We start from the raw sequence: 25,187 nt of genomic DNA, 5'->3' as shown, positions 1-25,187 counted from the left end.
AATTATCATTATACAAGTAAAACATGATATTAGAAACTGTATGGTTACCCACTTAATTCAAGACACATGCAAATCTTGTTATCTTACAAAACCAAGTAAAAACTTCAACCAATTCCAAGACATGAGAAACGACTCAAATTTTTGACACTAACATGATCCTCCCACACTTTTAATGAACTTAAGCCCTGAGAGTAGCCTGGAGTAGCCCGAAAAGAAACGAGTAACGAAATACTAATCACACTTCATACAAATGAACACCCACACGATCTTTTGTTATTCTCCCCAATAGCTCAGGATTCTGTCTCCCCTCAGTAACAGATAATAGCCGAATGACTTTGAAACTACACGAAACAATTGCTGTTTATTCGTTACATGGGTTTAGCACAAAATCCATCTATCTTTTCCTTCAAAGCTTACAAGTACCAGTTTTTGACATCTTTTCTACAAAAAAGGAGACTCCTCCAAAGTATAAACAGACTTTTTGGTTGAGCTTTTACAGAAGTTGAACGGCTGCGATGGCTGGAATTTTCTCCCGCAGTTTCTGTGTAACAGCTACCCGGACAGTCATGACCCCTGCCGCCGGACCCGTTATTCTAACCTTGACAATTGGCTCTTCGATTGCCACAAATTCAAGACATCCACCTGCTGCCCCAACAAGGTACGGCCTTATTTCTTCAAGGACCTAGAATAATTCATAATGCTGAATTAGCCAACACTTGAATTGAAAGAAAGAAATGGGGATTTGATGGTAGATAATCAAACTCACAAACACATACAATAGAACCCAAATTATGTAACCATAGAAATGCCAAATTCAAGCAGTTATATCAGTAAAATTGTGTACTATGGAATTAGGGTTTATTAGGAGAGGAGAGGCAGAGAAGAAGATTGAGAGGAAAAGAGAAAGAAGCGTTAACCGGCTTCTAAACCTTCCATAGTATTTATACTTATCAACCAAGAGAATTACAAGAATACCCTTACTAAGAAATAAACAAAGACGCAACACTTAAACACACGCTTAACACTCCCCCTCAAGCTGGAGCATAGAGATCGAACATGCCCAGCTTGAAGGTTAACTGCTGAAAGGAAGTACGAGCTAGGGGCTTTGTGAGAATATCACCCAGTTGGTCCTCAGAACGAACAAACGGGGTGACAATACGCTTCTGCAACAATAAATCTCGAATAAAGTGGCAATCAACTTCGATATGCTTGGTGCGCTCATGGAAGACTGGGTTGCTAGCAATGAAGATGGCAACTTGATTATCACAAAACATCTCCATGGGACTAGGAACAGTAATGCCAAAGTCCAATAGGAGAGAATGAACCCACAACATTTTAGAAGCAGTATGAGCCATAGCACGATATTCTGCTTCAGCACTAGAACGGGTAACAACAAGTATTTTACTGCGCCAAGTACCAAGATTCTCGCCAACAAATGTACAATAGCCAGAAGTAGACCGCCTATCAGAGCGACTACCGGCCCAATCAGCATCGCTATACCCAGTCACAGACAAGGATGTAGATGGCCGATACAACAACCCTCAACCTGGAGCACTCTTTAAATAGCGTAAGATACGACACAGCCTCAAAGTGTGGTTGGTGAGGGGCATGCATATACTGACTGACTACACCCACAGCGTAGGTAATGTCCGGACGAGTAACAGTGAGAAATTAATTTTCCAACAAGGCGCCGATAACAACCAACATCGGCAAAGAGATCTCCTTGGTCAGCATCAAGCTTAACAGTAGAATCCATAGGAGTGTCAGTAGGCCGAGCTCCTAGAAGACCAGTATCAGAAAGAAGATCAAGCACATATTTCCTTTGAGAGAGAGAAATACCTTTCGAGGAACGAGCAACTTCAATCCCAAGAAAGTAGCGAAGAGAACCCAAGTCCTTAGTACTAAATTGCTGACCTAGATGATGCTTGAGGTCAGCAATACCAACAGAATCATTGCCGGAAATAATGATATCATCGATATAGACAATCAAGACAACAATGCCAACAGAAGAGTGGCAAACAAATACGGAATGATCAGAAGTAGACCGTCGAAATCCATAGGCAAGCAGAACGGAGCTAAACCTATCAAACCAAGCACGCGGAGACTGTTTGAGACCATATATAGCTTTGCGCAAACGACAATCAAGAGGCGCACTACCAGAAACAGCATAACTAGGAGGCTACTCCATATACACTTCTTCTTGAAGATCACCATGAAGAAATGCATTTTTAATATCAAGCTGATACGAAGGCCAAGATCGACTAACAACAACTGAGAGAAGAATCCGAACAAAATTTAGGCAAGCCACAGGAGAAAATGTCTCCAAATAATCTACACCATAGGTCTGAATGTAGCCTTTAGCCACCAAGCGCGCCTTAAGACGCTCAATAGAACCATCCGGGAGATACTTTATTGTGTACACCCAACGACAACCAACTGTTTGTTTCCCTTGAGGGAGAGTAGTAAGCTCCCAAGTCTAATTCTTATTAAGAGCACTCATTTCCTCATCCATAGCATGTTTCCAACCCGAAATAGACATAGCTTGCTTATAAGACGAGGGAATAGAAATAGAAGACAATGTGCAAGCAAAGGAGTGGAGGCAAGGTGAAATATGGTCATAGCAAACAAACTTAGCAATGGGATGTTGAGTACAAGAGCGTTTACCTCGACGCAAGGCAATAGGTAAATTATCCGGATCATCAGGAGCAAGGGAGGAAGCAAGAACCTCTGACAGAGAAGATGAAGGGACAGGGCCATAAGAAACAATATCTCTAGTCTTTTTCCGTTGATATACCTGTAAAGGAGGCTCAGAAAGGGGAGACCTAGATAGCGGCATAGGAAGAGTAGGCAACAGGGTGGAGGACTCCCCCTCACGACAACCAATGAGGTCGGAGGACAAGTTGTGGCCAGCGGAAGTAAAGTAAGAGGTTGACTCAAAAAAAGTAACATCGGCACTAACAAAGAAGCGATGAGACTCGGGATGGTAACATCTATATCCTTTCTGGATACGAAAGTACCCAAGGAAAACACATTTACGAGCTCGGGGGGATAACTTATCATGACCAGGGTCAACAACATGCATAAATGCAACACACCCAAATACCTTGGGAGTGAGAGGAAAGGGTGAGCAAGTAGGGTATAGCAATGAAAATGGAGATTTACCTTTTAGAACCACTGACAGCATACGATTAATTAGGTAACAGGCAATGAGTACGGCATATGAAATAAAATGGTACGGGCAACATCTAACAAATGACGAAGCTTGCGTTCAGCAACACCATTTTGCTGAAAAGTGTGACTGTAACTAGTCTGATGAATAATACCACGATCCACACAAAAAGAATCAACAGCAGACTGTATATATTCCATGGCATTATCAAATCTAATAATTTTAATATGCTTGTCAAACTGAGTAAAGATTTCATTAAAAAACTTAGACAGAACATATGGTAATTCAGATTGTTGTTTCAACAAAAATAACCTTGTCATACGAGAGTAGCCATCAACAAAAACAACAAAATAATGATAACCAGTAATACTAGGAGTTCGAGAGGGACCCCATATGTCCGTGTGGACTAAATCAAAAGACAAGGACTGACGACCATGACTACTACTTGGAAAAGAACTACGATGATGTTTGCCAAATTGACAAGCTTCACACTCTAAACTAGACACACGACTCAAAGCTGGAATAGCTAACTTAAGCTTCACCATAGAGGGATGACCCAACCGAAAATGCCACTGAAGAGGAGAAATCGTAGCACTCAAGGCTGTAGAGGTGAGAGGTGAGGTGCGATCAACATCCAAAAAATAAAGGTCATCCTTCTCATGCCCCGAACCAATCATCTTCTAGGTCTTGAGGTCCTGAAATACACAAGAGGTAGGGGAAAATGTTATTGAACAATGTAAAGCTCTAGTCAACTGACTAACAGAGAGTAAATTGAAAGGAAAGTTAGGGACATAGAGACTAGAAGGTAAAGAGAAGGAGTGAGTGGGATGAAGTACTCCTTTGCCATGAACAGGTCAGGATGAACCATCCGCAAAAACAATATGGTGGTTACTAGGATGCAAATCAGAGAAAATAGAGGAATTACCAGACATATGAGTGCTAGCACCGGAATCTAGAATCCAAGACGGAGGCGTAAGAGCTGTACATGCAACATTACCTGAATGCAGTGTTCTAAAAGGCGGGATTAATTGCCGATTAATGGGCGATTAATCGGAAATTTGGGCTGACCGATGAGATTAATGGCTAAAAGGTTGAATTAGGCGGCTAGAAGATTAATCGAACTTTGGTGGCGATTAATCGCCGCTTAATTGGTCGGCGTGTAGGCGGCGATAGGCGATTAATCGATTCATGGGCGATTAATCGGCTAATGGGCGATTAGGCAAGGTAAATCTGAATTTTTAGAAAACGAAGGGGGTAACTGTTATACTCATACCAGGTTATTTAGGGCTTCGAATTACTGTGTTAGGGCTCTCATTCGATCTGGATCTAGGAAGAAACCCAGTCATCGCCTACTGCCGACGCCAGCACATCGACGATCACCTCTCATCATCGACACCGGTCATCGCCGACGCTAGTCATCGCCGACGCCTTTCATCACCATTCACCGCCACTGCGCCTCATTGTTGACTGCTGTAACTCTCGATCCCTCTCTCTTGATCCCCCTCTCTCTTTGTAATCTCTCTCTCTCTCTTTGTGTGTAATTTCTCTTTCTCTCTCTCTCTGTAATTTCTTGATCCCCCTCTCTCTGTAATGAGTAGTATTTTGTTTTACAAAATTTAACACTTGAGTCTGAGTAGCAGAGTAGTGCAGTATTGTAAATTTATGGTTTGGACCGTTTGGTGTAGGCCATAGCCGTGTAGACCGGTAGACGTGTAGTAACTAGTAAGTATTGATGGTAGAGAAGATATATCACATCAACTAGAAAAACTGTGATTATTGATGGTATGGAGGTTGTAGAATATTTATAAAAAAAAAAAAAAAAACCGACTAATTGCTAAAAGGCGATTAATGGCCGATTAATAGGTCTCGAAGCTTGAAGGTGGTCGGCCGCCCGCCTAGCGCCGAGCGCTTTTTAGAACATTGCCTGAATGTGCTAAAGTAGCAGTAGAAGAAGAGGAGGGCAATGCCGAACGAAGGGTCTGTACCAACTTTCTAACCTGAGTAGTGAGTGCATCATGAGAATCAGAAGTAGGAGGATAACTCGAATGAACGGCGGATAAATGAGGTGTGGGTTGTGTCTGGATATCGAAAACTTGGTGGAAATAATCTGGTCTACCATACTTCTTCCAACAATAAGGCTCGGTATGATTAGTACCATTACAATGATCACATTTGCGATCACCACGGCCACCGACACGGCCAGCACCACCACCACGATGATTACCACGAGAATGATGACTACCACCACTATTATCAAACCGAAAATTACCACCACCATTATCAAACTGAAAATTACCACCACCAGAATGACAACCACCCCCACCGTTGCTTCCAGGTCCACAAAAATTACCACGGGTACCACTGTGGGAAACTAAGGCAGAAGACTCTGGCAGAGCAACAGAACGAGGTGCACTAGATGACTGGTCCAAAGAAGAATGAGGTAGGCGAGAAACGAGCAAACCCACCATGGAGCTATCACCAAGGGAGTATTTTGGCACCCATAGAAGAGGTTTCAAGCAGCGAAGGCTTCGATTCATGCCCAGAATTTCAGATCGAAAAAAATGGGTTCAAAAAAATCGAAAATCTTCCAAAAATCGGAAGACCTTTAAGACGAAGGCCAAAAATTCCAGAAAACTCACCAATATTACCACGAGATCGAGACGAATCAAGCCATGTGTTCATCGATGGCTAACGTCCGTACGGAAAGATGACGTCACGCTGACGTCGTCGTACGGAAAGATGACGTCATCTTACGGAGCACATATGGTTATCTTAGTATAGTCGCCGGAAGATTTAGGTATGTATTAGGGCTGAATCGGGAGGCTCTGATACCAAGTTAAATTGTGTAATATGGAATTAGGGTTTATTAGGAGAGGAGAGGCAGAGAAGAAGATTGAGAGGAAAGGAGAAAGAAGCGTTAACCGGCTTCTACACCTTCCATAGTAATATACTTCAACCAAGAGAATTACAAGAATACCCTTGCTAAGAAATAAACAAAGACGCAACACTTAAACACGCACTTAACATCAATGGAGATAGCATTCCAACCTGGACCAATGGTCCAGAAGGGAACCTATTTCCACTACCAATGAGGCTTTGACAAAAAAAAAAAAAAGCACCCACAAAACCTGCATATAACAGTATTGTAAACGTGTAAAAGTGAGAGAGCTGACATCTCCATAGGGCTCCTTTTCCTCGCACATTTTATTTATATGAGGAATGATACAAGTACGAAAATACCCTAGGTAACAAACAAATAACAAAACACGTTACTTAAGACTCCCCCTCAAGTTGGTGCAAAGATATCTCTATCTATCAAGCCCAACTTGAATACAATAGGGTGAAAACTCTTACTACTAAGTCCTTTAGTGAATATGTCAGCTAACTAGTCCTCAAATATCACGAAAAGCATACATATCAAACCTTTGCTCAGCTTCTACATTATGAAATGCCTGTCAATTTCTATATGCTTCGTTCTATCATGTTGTATAGGATTATAAGCAATGTTTATGGTAGCTTTGTTGTCATAGTAAAGCGACATCTCAAAAAAAAAAAAAAAATCAAATTGCACAACAAGGTTTGGAGCCACAAAATCTCACAAACACCATGAGCCATAACTCTATTTTCAGCTTCCACACTGGATCTAGCTACCAGTGACTGCTTCTTACTCTGCCAATAACTAGATTTTCTCCAAAGAAGGTACAGTAGCCAGAAGTAGAGCGGCTATCACCCACTGAACCAGGCCAATCTGCATCAGTAAATGCTTCCAACCTCAAGTGACCATGATTGGAGAACAAAATTCCTTTAGCTAGAGTTGATTTAAGATATCTGAAAATACGATAAACTGCATCCAGAATGCACCGTACATGGCTCATGCATAAATTGGCTGACAACTCCCACAACATATGTAATATCTAGTCTAGTGTGAGATAAGTATATCAACCGGCCTACAACCACAAGTCTCTGATATATCTCTTTAAGTGTATGCTCCCCAACATCTCCACTAAAATGATGATTAGCCTCAATAGGTGAGTTAGCAGCCTACACCCCAACATACATGTCTCTTCCAAGAGATCAAAAAAATACTTCCTTTGGGAGATTAAAATACCTTTATCAGATCTTGCCACCTCCATCCCGAGAAAGTATATCCATGATCCAAATCCTTAATCTCGAACTCTTGAGCAGGACGAGCCTTAAGGTTGAGTATCTCATCCATATCATTGCATGTCATTATCATATCATCCAGATAGACAATAAGAACAACAATCTTACCATTGTCTCCCTTAATGAACATAGTATGATCTGCATGACTCTGCCTGTATCTAAATTCCAACATAGCTTTGAGAAATATGTCAAACCAGGCTCTATGTGACTGCTTTAATCCATAGAGTGTGACTGCTTTAATCCATAGAGTCTTTCTCAATCTACACACCTTTGCTTTAGTTGCGAAGGAAGAAAAACTTGGTCGTATATCCAAGTACACTTCCTCTTTTAAGTCACCATGGGGAATTGCACTTTTTACGTCAAATTATGGAAGAGGCCAATTCAAAATAGCAGCACAAGAGAGCAGAGTCCGAATAGAGATCATATTTCCAACCAGAGCAAAGGTCTCATCATAGTCAACACTATATGTTAAAGCCCTTAGCCTTGTATCCCTCAACCATCCCATCTGCCTTTTGTCTTCTGATTTACAATGAACACCCATTTACAACCCACTAATTTTTCTCTGGAAAAGACACTAATTCCCAGGTGCCATTCTTTTTCAAGGTTGTCATCTCCTCTACCATAACTTCTTTCCACTTAGATATTATACTATTATGAGTGTTTCCTTCCAAGTATGTGGGATACAAATGGAAAAGAGAAGAAACAAATGCATGATATGAAGGCAATAAACGATAATATGAAGCAAATTGAGAGATGGGATGTTAAAGTACACTTTCTAACTCCTTTTCTAAGAGAAACAGAACCAAGAAGGGATGGTTCATTACCGGATGAAACAGCTGAGGAGTCACAAACTAGAGTTGGCGATAGTGATTAGTAAGGTGGCATCGCACATGTAGACTCTCTTTTTTCATCGAGAAAAAGTCTTCACGTTAGACCTATCCTGTCGTCCACCAATGTCTCGTTTTGCTCTTTCTTCAGATATTGGTTCCTCCCCAAAGTTTTCCTTCTCCACCTCAGAGTTTTCCCCTTCACCATGACAAGGTAACAGGACATAAGACCATGACTCTTGATTATGAGATATGTCAACATCTCTTCATACCTATCATTCTCCCCCAGAAGAGATGAAGTGAAGAGAGAGGATAAAAAGACGAAGTTTCCCAAAAGGTGACATCCATAGAGACATTTTGCGGAGTGAGGGTCAAAGCATTTATATCCCTTCTGAGTATGAGAGTAGCCAAGGAAAACACATTTACGGGCTTTGGGATCTAATTTGCCACCTGGATGTTTAGGAGCATGAACAAAACACATGCAACCAAAGATCATTGGCAGAAAGGAAGAGACTCGAGAACTACCAGGGAGAAACTCAAAGGGAGTTTGGAACTGAAGAACATTGGATGGCATGCGGTTGATAAGATAAGTTACAGTAAGAACAACTTCTCCCCAAATTCATGGTGGATAAGAGAGAGCAGGCTACCTCAACAAGAAGCCATTTTTTGCATTCAGCAACTCTATTTTGTTGTGGAGTGTCAGCACAAGTCGTCTGAAAAAGAACACCATTTTCAGTAAGGTACGCCCAAAAAGTCCCATCGATATACTCAGTCTCATTATCACTACGGAGGATCTAAATGTTGGTGTCAAACCGAGTACGCACCAATTTATGAAAAGATTTAAAGCGCGAAAAAACTTCATTTTTAGATCGAAGTAAATACACCAAAGTGACATGAAAATAACAGTGAATAAAAGAGAAACTATCGATAACCGGAAAGAGAGGTGACGGGGGAAAGGACCCCAAACATCAGAATGGATAACCATAAATGGGAAATCACTTCTTCTTTGATTAACTCCGCTTGGTTCATGCTTAGAACCTTATTTTTCTTTCTCAGCCGATCCTAAGCCCGGATAAAGGAGGAGGGTTGTGTGTTAGGTAGGTAACAGCCAGCACCTAAAAAGCCCATCATACCTTTAAGACATGAATCCAAACAAGATTATGAGACATGCTAGGGCATTCCCTTTAAGCAATGCGTTGCGCCTGCCTTCGGGTGTTATGAAAAATGGGCAAGGGGCGCCGATGTGGTGACAAGTGAGCAAGGGTTCTCGAATGTGCCTCGGCGAGCGCGAGTAAAGAAGCAAGCCTAGGACTATAGGAGCATTAACGGGTAAGACTAGAGAGCTAGTTGACATCATGCTTAGGAGGAGGATTAGTATAGCTTGCCTTCAGGAAACTAAATGGGTAAGGGAGAAAGCAAGGGAGATAGAGGACACATGATATAAGCTTTACTACATGGGTAAGGATAGACATAAAAATGGGGTAGGTTTCGTAGAAGATAAACACCTGAAAGAAAAGAAGTTACAGTCACGAGAAAAGAAAATTGGATTATTTTAGTTAAGCTTGTGATTGGAAAGAGCATAGTTAATATTATTAATGCTTACGCAACCCAAGTAGACTTGGATGATCTTACTAAAGAACAATTCTAGGAGCAGATGGATGACGTTCAAGGGATACAATTTGGGGATAAGTTATTTATAGGAGGCAATTTCAATGGTCATGTGGGAGTGCATAAGCAATGGTATGAGAAGGGGCATGGTGGCTTTGGATTTGGTGACCATAAGGAAGGTGGGAGGATTTTGGATTTCGCAGTAGCTTTTGACCTTATAGTTGGGAATACTCTATAGGTAACGAGAGGAACATTTAATCACCTTTAAGAGCGGAACCAAAAGAAGCCAAGTCGACTATTTTCTTGTTAGAGGCGTAAACTGCTTGACATGTAAGGATTGCAAGGTTATTCTTGGAGAGTGTCTAGTGGCACAACATAGACTTTTGGTGTAAGATATTTGTCTTAAGGGGAATAATAGAATGAGAAAGGAAATTAGATGCCCACGGACTAAATGGTGGTCCCTAAGGGAAGAAACTAAAGGTATTCAAGGAAAGAATGTCCCAAGAAGTGAGGTGGGGAGTGAAATGCGATAGTGACAATATGTGGAATACAATAGCTGACGGTATTAGAAGAAATATCGAAAGAAGTTCTTTGGGAGCCGATGGGGAAAGGTCCAATTTCTAAGGAGACATAGTGGTGGAATGACGAGGTTCAAACCATGGTAAAAGCCAAAGAGTGTCTTAAAAAGTGGCAAAAGGACCGGAATGAGGAAAAGTATCAGGATTCCAAACTGGCCAGCAAGGAAGCTAAGAAAGCCATTAGGAATGCTAAGTTAAGAGCCTATGAGGATTTTTACGCTAGACTCGATAGTAAAGATGGAGAAAAGAATATTTATAAACTTGCCAAGCTGTGAGAAAGGAAAGCTAGAGACATTTCTCAAGTTAAGTGTATAAGAGGTATTGATTCGGTGGTGATGGTGAAAGAAGAGGCGACCAGGGATAGATGGAAGTCGTATTTCGAGAAGTTGTTAAACGAGAAACATTAAGGAGGCTTTGGTGGGGAGGAAGTTTATATACCTAGCGAGAACATAGAATATGAGTTCTATTGGAGAATGCAAACGTCCGAAGTAGTCAAGGCTTTGAAAAGGATGAACCGGGTAAGGCCTTAGGACCAGATGGTATTTGGTATTTCTATTGAACTAAAAGTCTAGGTGACTTGGGGGTGACTTGGTTGACAAGTTATTCAACAAGATTATTATAACTACGCAGATGCTCGAAGAATAAAGGAGGAGCACCTTAGTACCTATCTATAAGAATAAAGGGTTATTTAAAGCTGCCACAACTATAGAGGTATTACGTTGATGAGTCATACGATGAAGTTGTGGGAAAGAGTCAACTGAGCGTCGCTTGAGGATGGTGACTACCATATCAAAGAAACAGTTAAGAGTTCATGCTTGGGAGCTATGAAGCACTAATACTCTATTTGGGTCTCCATATCACGTATCATATCCGTATCGGATACCGATACTCTCCGGATACGTATCCGATACGTTTTTTAAAGTATTCTACTTTTAGAATATTTTTTGGTATCCCAATACGTTTCGGATACGTGTTGGATACACTCGGATACAATTCCGATACGCGCGAGGGTAAATATGTTATTACTTAAAATAGACGGGTTAAAATTGCAATTAGAACTATATTTTATCTTTTTCCCCCACCAATCGACACCAGAAACACACGGACAATATCCTCTCTCTCGACAACCTTGTAAGTCTCCCCCTCTCTCTCGTTGTGTGTGTGTAATAGTTATATGTATAACTAGATGTACATATCTCTCTCGACATGTGAAATGGTGAACTTGTGTAATGGAAAACATTAATCATTAATAAAATTTTAAGAATTAAAATTACATATATAATATATTTTTTATTTACTTTTATTACTTTTATATTCAACATATCCCCCAACATATCGTATCCTTCTTTTTGGAAAAATCACGTATCCGCGTATCCGTATCATATCCGTATCCGTGCTTATTAGACTAGGAGATCAACCATGGAAGCTATCTGTCTATAAAGAAGATTTGGTAGAAAAACACAGATCAAAGAAGGATTTCCATATGGTTTTCATAGACCTAGAAAAAGGCTTATGATAAGGTGCCTAGAGACATCATATGGTGGGTTCTGGAGAGAAAGGGAGTGACCAAAGGGTATATCGAGGTCATTAGAGACATATATGAAGGTGCCGTCACTACCATTAGATCACCAATAGGAGAAACGAGTGAATTTCCAATCCCAGTAGGATTACATCAAGGGTCAGCCTTTAGCCTGTACCTCTTTGCCTTAGTTATGGATGAAGTGACTAGACAGTTTGAGGAGGATATCCCATGGTGTATGATGTTTGCAGATGATATTGTCCTCATAGATGAAACCGCTTGAGGTGTTAATACGAAATTTGAAATTTGGAGAGAAGCATTAGAGTCAAAGGGGTTTCGGATAAGTAGGAGTAAAATTGAGTAGATGGAGTGCGAGTTTAGTGGTACTAACAGTGCGCATAAAGAAAGAGTGATGATCCAAGACCAAGAGATGCCAAATAGTGATCATTCTAGGTATTTAGGTTCAATTATTAGTAAAACTGATGATGGAGCCATAGGATTCAAGTGGGTTGGCTCAAGCGGAGGAGTGCTACTGATGTACTATGTGACAAGATGGTACCCACAAAATTAAAGAAAAAATTCTATAGAACTGCTATAAGACCAGCGATGCTTTACGGGATAGAATATTGGCCTATTAAGAAACAACAGGTGAGCAAGATCAGTGTAGTGGAAATGAGAATGTTGAGGTGGATGTGTGGTAAGACTAGACAAGACAAGACAAAATTAGAAATGAAACGGTTCGTGAGATGGTAGGTATAGAACCTATAGAAAAGTTGAGGGAAAATAGGCTAAGGTGGTTTGGACATGTTCACATAGACCTGAAGATGCAATAGTTAAAAGGGCGGATATGAAGGTTATTATCATAACTCTCTCTCTCTTTAACACAAATCATCCCCTTGTCTTCCATCTTCAGTTTTGCCGAGGGGGGGGGGGGGGGGGGGGGGGGCTGTCTCCCCCCTCCTCCCCTAGCTCCTCCTTTTCTTTTATTGTTCTGTTTTTGCAGGTGCTCGCGCAAGGCTGAGCGGATGCGGTGGGTCATCGTTGCTAGTGCTCTTGGCTGGTTTTGGGACTTGCGATTCAGCGGATTCACGGCGGTTGAGTTGCGCGTGGCGGTGGTTGGCCCTTGCGTCTGTTTCAATTGACAGCGGTGTGTGGTGGTAGATCTGTCAGTGTTTCTTCTGCTGGGGACTCTTGAGCGTTTTTGGGACTGGCAATTTACAACCAGTTCACGACGTTTCGGATCTCACGGTGGAGTTCATTCTAGCGCTGCTCTGCTCCCACCAGCATCTTCATCATCTTTTGTTGCTATCTCTCTGCAGCTTTCTCCTCCCACTACGCTTCGGGGATCGTCTGCCAATTTACCTATTGGGGCAACCGGTTTTGCCTAACGGCTAGGTTGGTCTCAGCGTTTTTGGGGTCTATGCGTCTCCACCAATCTTTCTCCTGAGATCTATCGATTCATGCCTAACGGCAGTGGGACGACGGCGACACTGGTGTGGTGTCTTTCTACACGTGGTGGTGGCTAGCATGAGGGGTGGCGGTTGCTAATGTTGGGGGACCGGTAAGGTTAGGTTTGGGCTTTATTTGCTTAGACTTGTTCCATTTATCTGGGCTTTTTGGCCTCTTTGGTGTATTGGATCTTATTTGTTGGGGTTTATCCCATTTTTATCTGCGCTTTTTGGCCTTTAGGTGTTTAGGCTTGTCCCAACCTTGGTTGGCACCTTGCCAATCAAGGGATTGGGTATCGGACAGGGCAAATTGTTGCCGTTCTCCTTGTCCTATTAGTCTTTCTATCATTTTCAAAGATTAATGAAATTTTTTTGCCGTTCAAACAAAAAAGAAAAGAAAAGAATATATATACATATATATGTATATATACATATATATATATATATATATACACACACACACACACAGTTATTTTCAAATAAGAAGGTCATTTTAGTTAAAATAAGGACCTCTCCATTCCTCCCATTTCCCGTTCGAATTTCGATGATCCGAGCCGCTAAATGTGTTCAGAACGTGATTTTAAGAGTACCCGCTAGGAATCAACAAAAAAAATGACTGGGAAGGGCTTCATCCGAGCAGTTTTTATTTGAACCGTTCGATAAAAAACAAACAAAAACTGCTCGGATGAAGCCTTTCCGATCATTTTTTTTGCTGATTTCTCGCGAGTACCCTTAAAATCACGTTCTGAACACATTGAGCGGCTTGGATCATTGAAATTCTATCGGGAAAGGGAGGTCCTTATTTTATTAAGTTAAGGTGGTCCTTAAGAGAAGGGGACTATATATATATATATGTATATATATATATATATAGCTTTGGGTAGCAATGCTATGGGGAGAGAGACCTAAATTGACATTAGATGTTGTGCGCAAAGATACAAGTCTAATGGGTTTGAGTGAACAAGTCGCCCTTGACAGAGCTCAATGGAGAAAAATGATTCATGTAGCCGACCCCAATTGATTAGGATTTGGGACATAAGGATCGGTTTGGTTTGGTCTGGTACTTCTTCCTTGATTAAAGTAATGTTTATTTTATTTTATTTTTTTGGTACTTCGGAATATATAAAAGGAACATTTATGTTTCGCAAGCTCACAAGTTTCACAAAAAAACCCGACTTCTAGGACACTGCTTAATTAAACTTGGATTTTTTTTTCTAAAATTCCAAGAGATGGATGACCCAATCTTTGATGCTACTGATGCAACATAGGAAGAGCTGAACTCGTATCTGCTTCAAAAGCGTGACCCCATGACAAGGGTGTAAGAGATGTACGAGGTGCAGACTCCAAAAAGTATAGACCATCGTGGGCTTTACCACTGCCTATTATTCTTCCTGTATCTAGTTCATGAAAGACATTGTGTAGGAAAAAAAAAAATATCACTGAGCAATTTAAGGAATATGCAAAACTACTAAGAGAGAGAAGGTTAATAGAAAATTTTTAACATGAAGAACAGAAGAGAGAGAAATGGGTGAAGAGTAACGAATGGAACCTTTCCCTGAAATAGTAGATAGGGAGATCCATCTACTACTCGTACTTTATCCTTACCAGAACATGTAGAGTAGGAGTCAAAAAAGGATGAACAACCTGCCATATGATCCGTAGCACTAGAATCTATTATCCAAGGAAGATAAATGGAGGCAATGGAAGTAGAAGTTGTGGAAGACTGAGTGTCAAGCCTAGCTATTAGGCACCTGAGAGTTTGTAACTTCCCCTAAGAAAGCACACTAGCATGAGAAGTATTAGGCACTGAAGCATGCAAACGAGCACCATTAGGATTAATCAAGGTGTCAACAATAGACTCTGAAACATGTGCATGAGAATGCACAAGACCGCCGCCGCCGCCACCTCGTCGTCCACGAGAGGGACGACCATGTAACTTCCAATAGAATTCCTTTGTTTGTCTGGTTTCGTGGCAAAAGTCACACCGGAGCAATTCACGATCAATAGGATCACTTTTATCACCAAGCGGCCCTAGATTACCATCCCATGGAGTGGGAATGGGAATGGCAGCTAAGGCCGAGCGATCCAGAATTGGAGTGTGTATAGGCCTCTCCTAGAGTGGGAAAAGGAACATAGCCCAACACTTGCACTCTAATCTGATCATATTACATATTAAGGCCAACAAGAAAGTCATAAGTGCGCTCTTTTTCCACCATGTAGTTGCACAGCAGTGCAAACAGCTTGAAACCCCTGATAACAATCAAGTTCCTGTCACACTCCACTCAATTCGCAATAATACTCAGCAAGGAACCGATTGTGCTGATCCAACCCCCATAGTTTCTTCCTCAACTCAAAATCATGAGCATCATTTTCCTTCTAGGAATAGGTTTGTGCCACAGTAATCCAAATCTTATATGGAGTGTCCAGAAGTAAGAAAGTATGACGAATAGTAGGTTTCATAGAGTTGAATAACCAAGTCATGGCTAAAGCATTCTGTGAAGTCCATGTCTCAAGTAGAGTTGAATAACCAAGTCATGGCTAAAGCATTCTGTGAAGTCCATGTCTCACCAGCAGTTGCTAGTTGTGTAAGAGGGCCTACAATGAATTTCGACATGCCACATGCAGCAATGGCCAAAATAAAGTGCGGGACCAAAGCAAATAGTTGGTACCATCCCCAAAATAAAGTGCGGGACCAAAGCAAATAGTTGGTACCATCCCACTTAATTGGGCAATGTAGAGTTATCTAGAGCCCCAACACGACTCAATTCATCCTTCGTACCGATTGGAACATTTTTGGGATCCTCCATCATACCAACAAAAAAGCAATAAAAGACTACAAAAATGCCGCAAAAAAAGAAAAGGAAATAAATACTAGACAATAACCCCAAACTGCAGACCAAGAGCAAACTGACTGAAAAACTTCGAAAAATACTCAAAAGTACCCCAAAAAGCTTCAAAAGAGACAAAAAAAAAAGACCTTGGATGATCAAGCCCAATTGATTTCGTGGTCACCCAGTTAGTATCGGATGCAATCGGTGATCTATGTTACATGGACTCGGGTGTGAGTATCTGGTGCGGGTGCGAGTCTAAGCATCAGACCTTTCTAAACTTAAATCTTAGGATACGTAGATATGTGTCCCCAACTTGGGTACGGATATGGAAACACGTTCTGAACTCTTATTTGTATTATATATTGCATAATTTTCACAGATTATGTACCGTAAACTATGTTTACAAATGTATTTAAACAATAAAGGATTAAGAAAATTATGTTTTTGTTATTTACCTATTTCTTGTCTATGTGAAATACTCGAAATACCGTTTTTCTAGCTAATTTGATATTCCTTTTCTGTAAGTATCAATTAGAGGATCCGAGTGTCCAAAAGGATATGAGTGTCAGACACACCGATACGGGTACTTGAGCCAAAATGAAGGATCCATGTAACATAGTCGGTGATTACCTAGTGGATTTCAGAAACAAACAAGAGACATCAGAGGGTCATACAGCGTCGGAAAAAGGCCTTTCTGAGGGTTGTAGAAGCAAAGGCGAAATCAGAAGCAAATGCAAGTCGTCTGCGTAAGGAAGGTCTATCGGAGGACCGACGGGAGTCGCTAGTTGATTGATGAGGATCAACGAGGATGGGATGTTGGTCGCCTAGGTAGATCGATATGCTCTAATACCATGTAAAATTGTAAAAGTGAGAGAGCCAACATCGCCTTAGGGCTCCTCTTCCTCGCACCTTGTATTTATATGAAGAATGATACAAGTACGAAAATACCCCTAGGTAACAAACAAATAACAAGACACATAACTTAACAAGTATTAATATCAAATTCTGTGGCGAAATCACCACTCATGCCGGAGATGGATAACAAGAATAGAAGGTACTTGATCTTAGTTCTCCAAATTTAAGTAACCCTTTCTAGAAAGGGCTATGGAGGCCATAGATTCAAGAACCATCTACAGCATCATCTATCATAAGATGCTATCAAGGATTCTGCAACAATCTTGTAAAATAGCAGAATTATTCTATCCAAGCTTAACGACCAATAAGAGCCTATTCCTTTTACATCCTTATTTGATTCCAAGGATATGGAATCATTCTTTATTCAGCTATTCGCAACTTCTGCACCTCTAAACATTGTTCTTGAAAATATAAAATATCAACAAGTGGGAAACAAGAAAACAAAAAAATATAGAAGAATTTCAAAAGATTCTAAAATTTCATTGTGATCTATGAAGCACCAACACACCTTTTTTTTTTAACGACAAAGAAAATTTTCATTCATAACAAGCACCGGCACACCTAAGCGGATGCCGTATCTAGACCAGAGAAACATGGGAATATGAATTGGACACCCAAGTGCCATGGTGCAACTATTATAATAATTTGGTAGGACCGAAGTGAGTCGCTGGTTGATTGATGAGGATCAACGAGGATGGGATGTTGGTCACCTAGGTAGATCAATATGCTCTAACACCATGTAAAATGTAAAAGTGAGAGAGCCAACATCGCCTTAGGGCTCCTTTTCCTCACACCTTGTATATGAAGAATGATACAAGTACAAAAATACCCCTAGGTAAAAACAAATAACAAAAGACATAACAAGTATTAATATCAAATTTTGTGGTGAAATCACCACTCATGCCGGAGATGGATAACAAGAGTAGAAGGTACTTGATCTTAGTTCTCCAAATTTAAGTAATCCTTTATACAAAGGGCTATGGAGGCCAAAGATTCAAGAACCATCTACAGCATCTATCATAAGATGTTATCAAGGATTCTGCAAAACTCTTGTAAAATAGCAGAATTATTCTATCCAAGCTTATTGCCACCAATAAGAGCCTATTCCTTTTACATCCTTATTTGATTGCCAAGGATATGGAATCATTCTTTGTTCGGCTATTCGCAACTTCTGCACCTCTAAACATTGTTCTTGAGATGTAAATATCAATAAGTGGGAAACAAGAAAACAAAAAATATAGAAGAATTTAAAATTTCATTGTGATCTATGAAGCACAGACACATTTTTTTTTTAACAGCAAAGAAAATTTTCATTCATAACAAGCACCACACCTAAGTGGATGCCGTATCCAAACCGGAGAAACACAGGGATATGCGTTGGACACCCAAGTGCCATGGTCCAACTATTATAATAATTTGATAGGGGACACATCTAGGACACGATGGGGTTGCGTGTGTCTACATAGACACGCATGAGGACACGGCGTGGTATCACTTCACAATGTACAAAACTTATTTCAAGGGTTACGATTTATAACGAAATTGTCCCTCTTATGGTTTGTCTTGTTTATGAATCATATCTTAATTACGTAGAAGCAGTGTTACTAATCATATTTTGTGTTAAGTTAGTGTTGGAAACCAATAGTTTGGGTATGTGTGGGTTTGTCACTTGGGCCTCTTGGTTTGTTTTTCCTGGAGGGTAGTATTATTTCTCCTTTTAAAGGTCTAAGACCATGTAACGACTCTCAATATATTCTCCCACCTTCTTTTCAAGTCCCATAATGTAAGCAACTTGTATATCAAGACCTAATGCAGAGAGTGGAATTCCAATGGTGCTACACTAATGAATCCCATTGTTTAAAAGCACTTTATGGTTGACTGCAAATAAACATGGCTAAAGAAACATGTTCCTTAAAAGTTGTGCCATTCTGAAGACCCAATCGAAATGGATTATTACCGCCTCTATGTTTTCTTCATTCAACTCAAGGCCAGTTTCTTTGTCTGCTATTGGTTCAACTGCCACTATTTCTGGAATCTTTTCCATCAAGCGACGCTCAATTCCCATCTTCATAGTCATTACAGAACTCGGACAGGAGCCACATGCTCCTTGCAGCTTCAACCTCACAACATTGCCATCAATTTCATGTAATGCCACATTACCGCCATCTGAAATGAGATATGGTCGGATTTCATCCAACACACTCTCCACGTTTTCTGCAGTTAAGGGCAACTCGACAGCAGAAGGTGGAGTAGCAACAGCCTTTACAACTGCACCATAAGAAACACAGCAAATGCAAAAAAATTAACAAAAAAACTCATGTCATTATCCCAAACAAACTATAAGTCCGATATTTTGAGACACTTTCAAATTAAGCAAATGCTTTCACACTGTAAAACACAGAACTTTCAAGACATAATTGAAAGAACAATATCTCCTACACAGTTTTCAGGTGTGCAATTTCGTTAAACCAAATCTCTTATTCTTTTTATGGCCTGAGTCGAACGACCAGAAATCTTCAGTTTCTTCGAACTACTAGATTTTACTGTTCAAGTACACCGAACATGATCAAACAAATTCTCGTAAGCAAATATAAACCTTTTACCAAAAGTCAAAATATCATAGGCAATTACACATACGAGGCATGTATTTTAAAGTCTACTGCCTTTATATCCATTCTTAGTCAGTATCTTCACAATGCTAAACCTTTCCCTCCCACCTCACCTTAACCGTCCTTTTTTGAACCCTCACCTTCCAAATCAACGAACTTACCCATGATATCTATCCAATGTACAATTGCAGCCAAGTGCATTTCCCATAAAGAAACACACATAAAATCCTAAACCTAATCTTTCTTTCTCTAGTCCAAACAACTCTTGAAAATTATTCATTCCAAAAAAATACCAACTCTAATTTGAATTTCATTTTGGTCCCTTCGCATTACCCCAAGGGTTGGCCAAGTGGTCTTGGCTTGGGACTCAGGAGTTTGCTCATTCCTAAGGTCTGAGGTTCAATTCTCCTTGCCCCCATCTCTTAGGGCCACCTCACCCCCACGTGCAAGCGTATAAAACGACTGTAGGGATTAGTCCGAGGTGTGCGCAAGCTGACCCAGAACACCTTGCATTACCAAAAATATATATAGGGGGGCGTTCCTTGGACAACACCTTTAACACATACTTTGACACACCATTTTGTTCCGAGTTCTACTATGATGATCCAAACCGTTCACTTTCTTTATATCGATAAAATAGAAGGCCCAATAAAATTTTAGCTATGAATTGGATAAATTTTAGCACAATTGGATATCGGTAAGTGCTTGATCCAAACAGTTCTGCAGAAACTGGTGTTACAAGAACCGTTTGGATCAAGCACTTACCGATATTTGATTGAGCTGAATTTTTGCAGTGGGACCTCGAACAAAAGTGTGTCAAAGTATGTGTCAAACACCCCATGTGTTTTTTAGGTGTCCCCGGAACCGCCCCGTATATATATATATGTGTATATATACACATATATATGTGTATATATACACACATATACACATATGTGTGTATATATATATACACATATAAGAATGTGATTTTAATGGTACCCGCAAGAAATCGGCAAAAAAAAATGACCGAGAAGGGCTTGATTTAAGCAGTTTTTATCTGAACCGTTCAATAAAAAACTGTTCGAAACTGTTCAGATGAAGCCTTTCCCGGTCATTTTTTGGCCGATTTCTCGTGGGTACCCTTAAAATCACATTTTGAACATATTGAGCGGCTCGAATCATCGAAATTCAATCGGGAAAGGGGGAGGTCGGCATTTTAACTAAAATGAGGACCCTTTCATTTGAAACATATATATATATATATATATATATATATATATATATATATTATCGGGGCGGTTCCGGGGACCCTTAAAAAAACCTCTAAAAAAACCCCTCAAATCTTAATCTCATAGTTCCCAATCAAATTTTGATGATCCGAGCCGTTCAATGTGTTCAGAACGTGATTTTAAGGGTGCCCGCGAGAAATTGGCAAAAAAAATAACCGGGAAAGGCTTGATTTGAGCAGTTTTTTATTGAACCGTTCAATAAAGTTCAATAAAAAACTGTTCGCATGAAGCCCTTCCCGGTCATTTTTTTTGCTGATTTCACACGAGTACCCTTAAAATCACATTTTGATTACATTGAGCGGCTCGGATCATCAAAATTCAATCGGGAACTTGGAGGGGTTTTTGTAGAGGTTTTTTTAAAGGTCCTCGGAGCAGCCCCGTATATATATATATATATATATATATATATCCCTTCCTATAAGGGTGACCTTATTCAGCAAAATGCGGACCTCCTCTTTCCCAATCAAATTTCGATGATCCAAGCCGTTCAATGCGATCATAATGTGATTTTAAGGGTCCACGCAAGAAATCTGAAAAAAATATGACTGGGAAGTGCTTCCTCCGAGCAATTTTCATTGAACGGTATAATAAAAAACTGTTCAAATCAAGCCCTTCCACACAAAACTTAAAACAAATTGTGACACTCCATCTCAACCATTAAAAGCAAGGGCTGAGGTTAAAACTTAACAAAAACATATCCCTCCCCCAAAACATTCCCACACCCTAAAATTACTCATCTTCTTCTCCAAAAAAACATTCACACCACCACCACCAAACCTTAAACCTAACCGCAGCCATCAGCACTCATCTCTCATCTCTGGTGATGCCCATCTCCGGCAAACCTCAAACCGAATGGCAGAATACTTGGATAAACGAGATCTCAAACCTTCACTTCTTGCCAAACGGGATAAACGGAAAATGGGTAGGTGATAGATCTGAGAGAAACAGAAGCAGCTTTAAAAAATGGGAAAATGAAAAAGATGCAATTGCATATATAGATATAGAAATAAACTATGGAAGAGGGTCTTTTTTTTCTCTCTTCTTGGCCGTTTTTCCAAAGACAAGAAATGAAAGAGAAATTATTACATGGGTTTAAGGCACTGAACGATGAAAGTCCAAACTCGAGAGATGGGTCTCGCCGGAGATGGTTGGGACCTTTATTTATTGGATTTTTTCCTTCACGGATATGGGGTTTGCCGGAGATGGGTCTCGTTGGAGATGGGGTTCGCCGAAGAAGGGCGTCGCCGGAGATGAGTGGTGGCTAGGGTTTGGTGGTGGTGGTGTGTGAATGGTTTGGGAAAGAAGATGAGTAATTTTAGGGTGTGGGAATGTTTTGCAAGGGGGATATTGGTTTTGTTAAGGTTTAATCTCAGCCCTTGGTTTTAATGGTTGAGATCGAATGTCACAATTTGTGTTAAGTTTTGTGTGGGAGGAACCGGCCCCATATGTATACACACACCAGTTTTTTCATAAAAATGCTATAAATGCATTTTTTATGAAAAATTGTTCGGATCAAGCCCTTTTCGGTCATATTTTTTGCCGATTTCTTAAAAATATCCTTAAAATCACGTTCTGCACACATTAAACGGTTCGAATCATCAAAATTTGATCAGAAAAGGAGAAGCCCTTAGTAGAAGCTTGGTGTGTATATATACAAACTTTATTGAGAGTCATGCTATGTGTACCGAAAGGGGGGAGGGAAATCGTACCGACCGGTCCCCCTTTTGGTACCTATATCTTTACTGCTTTATTCATGTTTCATGCCCAATAACATTTACGAAACAAATCCGAACATTGGAATCGGGAAACAACACAAAAACAAATCAATTACCAACGGCATGGAGGAAGCCTCACCTTGCCTGCGGGTCCTGGTGGGCAATGGGATCCTCAGAGAACGCGGTATGCTCCTCTGCACCAGATTACTTCTCCTCGACAGTGAAACTCGGCTACTAAGGAAGGAATTCTGACACCATGGGAATGAAAAGAAAATTTCACGCGTACAGATTGAGCTATGTAGGCAATCAATCAATCAATCGTGTATATAGTTATACTAGAGAAATACCTTGATGGGTGAAGAGGCGTGGAAAAAGGTGGTTGAACATGAAGGCTCTAGGGTTTGTTGTGCCCTGCAATACGAATACGATGTGGTACTCAACATAGCAGCGCAGTGCATCTCTTTTGTTTCTCTCTCCAAATGTCTCTCTCTCTTGTAGGCTCCAAGAACGGAATCTACGGGGCACAGGTGTACTTCTGCTCCCCAGGTTATTCCAGAGAGGGTGTGATTTTTGTACCCAGCTTTGCTCCAGGTATATACAGTATACATACAAGTACATACATCAAGTACGTACGGGTATATGGGTTGGGACCCATCTAGGGTTTTAAAAAAGTGATCTAAGCCGCTTATTTGTTAAAAATGTTTTGTTTAGAGTCCCAATATAAGGCCATCCACAGTGGTATAATCAAAAAAGGATAATCAAAAGTTGACACATCAGCTTTTGATTATTCACTTAAGAGGTTGCTAAGTTTAACAATGTTAAGCTTCACTATGGTCACTTCTAGTCCATAACCAAAATATGGGGTCCACTACAATTTCACTCTCTCTCCCCCTCTGTTTTCCGTAATTCACTTTCCTCCATGTACGTTTTGTATGGGTTAAAATATATCGATTCACTCTCTTAATTTTGAAAAAAAAATCGGTGACTTTCTTCTCTCCTATTATGATTTTTTTAAATTTTTTTTTTTTTTTTGGGGGGGAGGGGGGTTTAGAAACAGGAAAGAATAGTGAAACACTTTAATCCGGCGACGATGGGTTGAATAGTAGATGATCGAGAGATATGAGCTTCACTTTTGGAGGAAAAGAAAGATAAATAGTTTGTTGGCGAAGTGAAAAAGATATAAAATAGGCGAAAAAACTTGGCTACATAAAATTTTTATTTTTCAATTTTATTTTTTTAACCAAAAAAAAAAAAGAGTAGGCGATGAAGAAAAGAAGAAAATACCATTTGAAACACATGTGTATACAAATTTTAGAACTAGTTAACTTATGTGGAGTAGGATTCACAAATTTTGATTATTGAAAAAGGTTGCTAGTTTTGATTATCCAAAGCCCAAAATTTGATTATTTCTAAGGATGTTGCTAAGTTTGATTATACCATTGTAAGCAATCTTTTGCACCAACATTGTTAACTTTAAAAACAATTGGCATTTGATTATACCACTGTGGATGGCCTAAGAGCATCTACAATGTAATAACCAAAATTAAAAGATTGTTAAAGTTAGCAATGTGTACTTAAAAATAATGTTCACATTGTAATAATCAAAGTTAGCAACATCCTAATCAATAATTAAATTTGGGCATTTGAATAATCAAAAGTAACAATGTGGTACCTCACATTGCTAATTTTAGCAACCCTCTAAATGAATAATCAAAAGCTGGCGTGGCAAGTTTTGATTATTCACTTTTGATTATTATATTGTAGATGCTGGGCCATTGGGCTAAATAAACCAGTTGGCTTATTTTTTTGTTCTTATTTAAAAAAATTCGTATTTGTTAGTTTTTTGTCAATTTTTTGGGAATTATTGCTTCTTCATGACGAGTAATCTGAAAAGTAAAAATTACGATCGAAATCCATTTTTTTTAATAAAGACGAAAAAATTGGCTTATTTTTGTCTTATATTCAAAAAAATTAGGTTTCGATCTTAATTTTTTACTTTTTAGATTCCTTACGTCATGACAAAGCAATAATCCCCAAAAAATTGACAAAAAACTAACAAATGCGAAAAAAATTTGAATAAGAACAAAAAAATAAGCCACTTGGCTTATTTAGCCGAACGGCCTTTAAGAAATCAATTCAATTCAATATCGATAAAAAAAAAAAGAGTTTTTAAATAATCATCATCTTTAGTCATGTCATATAAGTATTCATTCTGCCATTTTTCCATACTTATGTTTCATCCTTCTAACATGTGAATTACCATTATTATCTGATGCATGCCGATATTTTAATCATTTAAAAAATATAAGAATTTTAGTTTATTATTTTGCAATTAGTATTTTATTAGGAATCTTTCCATTTTAGCATAAATTGCCTAGGATATTGAGTTTTATTAATTAGGTTGATTGTATTTGTTCTTTATTGTTTTCTTGTTCTTTAAGATGTAGATTTAGTTTTCTTTTTCTTAGGTTTTCTTTTTAGTATTTCTAATTTATTATAAATTGAGTTATAAGCCTTAGGGTTAAGGTAGTTG

General features: G+C 39.6%; 1 protein-coding gene across 1 annotated transcript; it reads right to left on the bottom strand.

The window, feature by feature from the left end:
• Positions 1–245: 245 nt before the first annotated feature.
• Positions 246–23,258, bottom strand: LOC131326312 (nifU-like protein 2, chloroplastic). The gene is made up of 4 exons (XM_058359049.1): positions 23,002–23,258; positions 22,794–22,902; positions 19,017–19,327; positions 246–682 (listed from the first exon to the last, which is right to left on the bottom strand). The coding sequence occupies exons 1-4, from the start codon at positions 23,110–23,112 to the stop codon at positions 494–496; spliced, it is 720 nt and encodes a 239-aa protein (XP_058215032.1). The 5' UTR covers positions 23,113–23,258; the 3' UTR covers positions 246–493.
• Positions 23,259–25,187: the final 1,929 nt, after the last annotated feature.

This window comes from Rhododendron vialii, chromosome 5a, assembly GCF_030253575.1.
Source record: "Rhododendron vialii isolate Sample 1 chromosome 5a, ASM3025357v1".
Lineage (NCBI taxonomy): Eukaryota > Viridiplantae > Streptophyta > Magnoliopsida > Ericales > Ericaceae > Rhododendron > Rhododendron vialii.
The sequence above is the reverse complement of the archived record's forward strand: the minus strand, read 5'-3'. Positions and strand labels throughout refer to the sequence as shown.

Coding starts and splice junctions, on each gene's coding strand:
- LOC131326312 (XM_058359049.1), bottom strand. CDS start 23,112: ATGCACTGCGCTGCTATGTTGAGTACCACATCGTATTCGTATTGCAGG. Junction 22,903..23,001: donor ACGCCTCTTCACCCATCAAG/GTATTTCTCTAG, acceptor CCATGGTGTCAG/AATTCCTTCCTTAGTAGCCG. Junction 683..19,016: donor ATGAAGAAAACATAGAGGCG/GTAATAATCCAT, acceptor GAATTATTCTAG/GTCCTTGAAGAAATAAGGCC.